The following is a 2,635-nucleotide window of genomic DNA, read 5'->3' as shown; positions in this document are numbered from 1 at the left end:
GGGACAAGAAGAGAGGGACACAACCTAGAACAGATAATGGATGTCTATTCTATTAACATTTCTACATCTGGAGAATGGGGCTGTTCTATGTGTTCTCAGTTCAGAGGGCCCCCTGCCTGTCTTTGCCTAGGACCCCACATTTCCTAAATCCGCTCCTGCATTTTAGTCTCATCTGATTAAAGGGTTAAATCATATATTTCAAACTTCCTTCTTCCATAAAGGGTAGACTGATTAGTTTACACTGCCAGTTGTTCACTAATGTTGCACTAACTTGTATTTAGGGTTATAAGAGTAAAGGAGGGGCTACAAACATTTGCACAATATAATTCTAAGATTGTTTTTTGAGGAAAAAAATGAAACCAACATTTCGTTTCTCTTTCACTTCACATATGAAGGTTTGTGTTTATTTATCACAAACTCATCAGAGGAAAGTTTACCACCTGTTCCACACTAAGAACAGCTACAAGCTCTAAACATCTAAAAAAAATTACAGAATTCTACTCTTAAAAGCTGTAATATGATAAAATGTCCAAAGTTCTGCTGTGAGTTGATCAGCAGCAGCAGCATCAGAGGTTCCCTGAGGGAAGTTTTCCTCTGATTGACAGGCAATCATCCAGCAGAGCGTGAAACATGACTCCTCCACAGAAAGAGCTGCTTTAACGGAGACAATCATTCGACACTAAAGCGGTGGCGTGAGCCGCGGAAACGTCACCAGTCCCCGCCTTAAATAATAACAATCAATTCTTGGATTTTTTCTGCTCCTTGTAAATCAGAGCAGATGGTTGGAGGCTGATTCAGGCTGTGGCACGCGGGACGCGCAGCAGCTGGAGACACAAAAACCCCCAAACATCAGTAGAAGTCAGCCTGGATGAAAAACTCTCATTAGTTCTTTATTTTAATATTTATCCGGAGTTAAAAAAAAAAAAATCCCAGATGCGTAAAATGTGTCCCATTTCTGGATGGATCGGCTGTGCGCTGTGCTTGTGCGCATCTTTGGTCGTATGCGCGCAGGATCACACGGAGGAAGACGACATGATCCTGGAGATGATCCTCGATGACGGACTGCAGGCTGAGGCTGGAGACGCGCCAAGCGCACAGTTCCTCAAGTGCAACAAGGTAAGGAGCGCTCAAAACTGCAGGGCTTTAAACTCCCCCTATGACGCAGAGGTCAGGCACATCTGATGGTTAAAAACAGCAGATGCATGTTAACATCTTCCAGTTATCATTTCTATTTGCATCCTGAGAAGCAGGTCAGCTGTTGACCATCTGCTGTATGTTTCCTCCGCTGCCCTGCAGGCGGCTTGGCGGATCCCCGGTCAGTATGTGGTCGTCCTGCACCGAGGGACGCACGAGTCTCAGGTCCAGAGGACCATCAGGAGGCTGCGAGCCAGAGCAGCCAGAGGAGGCTTCCCTCTGGAGATCCTGCACACCTACTCTGGAGTTTTGCAGGGCTTCCTGGTCAAAATGAGCCATGACGCACTTAACCTGGTAAATGCTCAACCTTACAGCAATAACCATAAAAAAGAAAAGAGATTCTAGATATTGAAACAGTCATTGAAGTCAAAGTTCTGCGTATCAATGAGACTATATGATGGCACTTAGTGGAGTCCTCACAATAAACAATAGAAGTGATTTACAAGAAGTAAGAATAAAAAAAAGATTTCTTAAGTTTTATTTCAGATGGTCTGACATGAGGAGTAATGAACACTGTGGACATTTTACTCCCCAAAGGAAAAATAACTAAAAGCAAAATTTAACCAGGAGGTTTGGAACATCAAACAGCAAACTGAAAGGGAGAACTGATGTGTTTCTGTGTAAAACTTCAACAGATGATGAAAAATAGGCTTGAAACTGAGGGATCCTTACAGCAGGAATATTACCTTCTCCCTTCAGAGGCAGTAATGCAGGTTTCAGTGAAAAAGACTCACTTAGACTAAGACCACTTTTAGTACAATTTCGTTTGTACAGTTTTCCAAACAGTAAGATTTCCATTTCTTAAAGTGCAGCAGTGATCAAATGTAAACAGTGTTGGGAGAAAAAAACATGGTGCAAAATTACACATTGATATGGAAGTTCAGAGCATTAAATATATACAGTATGGTGTAAATATGCAGTATTTTGGTTTGGTGTTATCAGTGTGATGCAGAGTCTGTGACGTGATTTAGAGTTTTCCAGACAATTCAGCGGTCTGATGGCGGTGGGGAAGAAGCTGCTGCAGAACCTGCTGGACCTGCATTAAAATATAAATTGCACGAAAAAACAAAAACAAATGCAATAACATGCACAAGCGTAGGGAAATCATATTTAAATGTCAAATCATTCTGGCTTGTATATAAATGAATGTATATAAAATAAATAAATGTTTATAAATGTACTCTTTATCAGACCATATTGTCCCAAAACTTAGAAAATTTCTATTTCTAAAAAAAATCCTGTCTTAAAATCTCTGCTTTTTATCATTATCTTCTGCAGGCCAGTTAGTTCTTCGTCAGCCTGAACACCTAAATTCAGCCAATCATATATCAACGGTCATCTGTCAAATCAAATGTTTTCGGTCATAGCATCTTGATTCATATGTCGCAGCTAATATACGCAACGGTTGAAACCAGAATCCTTTCCTTTCCCATTGAGTTGC

At 41.1% G+C, this 2,635-nt stretch overlaps 1 protein-coding gene across 1 annotated transcript in view; it reads left to right on the top strand.

Moving 5' to 3' along the window:
- Nucleotides 1–702: 702 nt before the first annotated feature.
- The window catches only part of pcsk9 (proprotein convertase subtilisin/kexin type 9), a 17,478-nt gene continuing 15,545 nt past the window's right edge, over nucleotides 703–2,635 (top strand). Inside the window, exons 1-2 of the mRNA XM_015389472.1 lie at nucleotides 703–1,116; nucleotides 1,297–1,488. Of these exons, the coding sequence (XP_015244958.1) occupies nucleotides 934–1,116; nucleotides 1,297–1,488 (375 nt within the window). The 5' untranslated portion in view covers nucleotides 703–933. The remainder of the gene's footprint in view (nucleotides 1,117–1,296; nucleotides 1,489–2,635) is intronic.

This window comes from Cyprinodon variegatus, unplaced genomic scaffold, assembly GCF_000732505.1.
Source record: "Cyprinodon variegatus isolate N-32 unplaced genomic scaffold, C_variegatus-1.0 Scaffold461, whole genome shotgun sequence".
NCBI lineage: Eukaryota > Metazoa > Chordata > Actinopteri > Cyprinodontiformes > Cyprinodontidae > Cyprinodon > Cyprinodon variegatus.
Note: the sequence above shows the minus strand (reverse complement) of the source record. Positions and strands in the feature narration are given on the sequence as shown.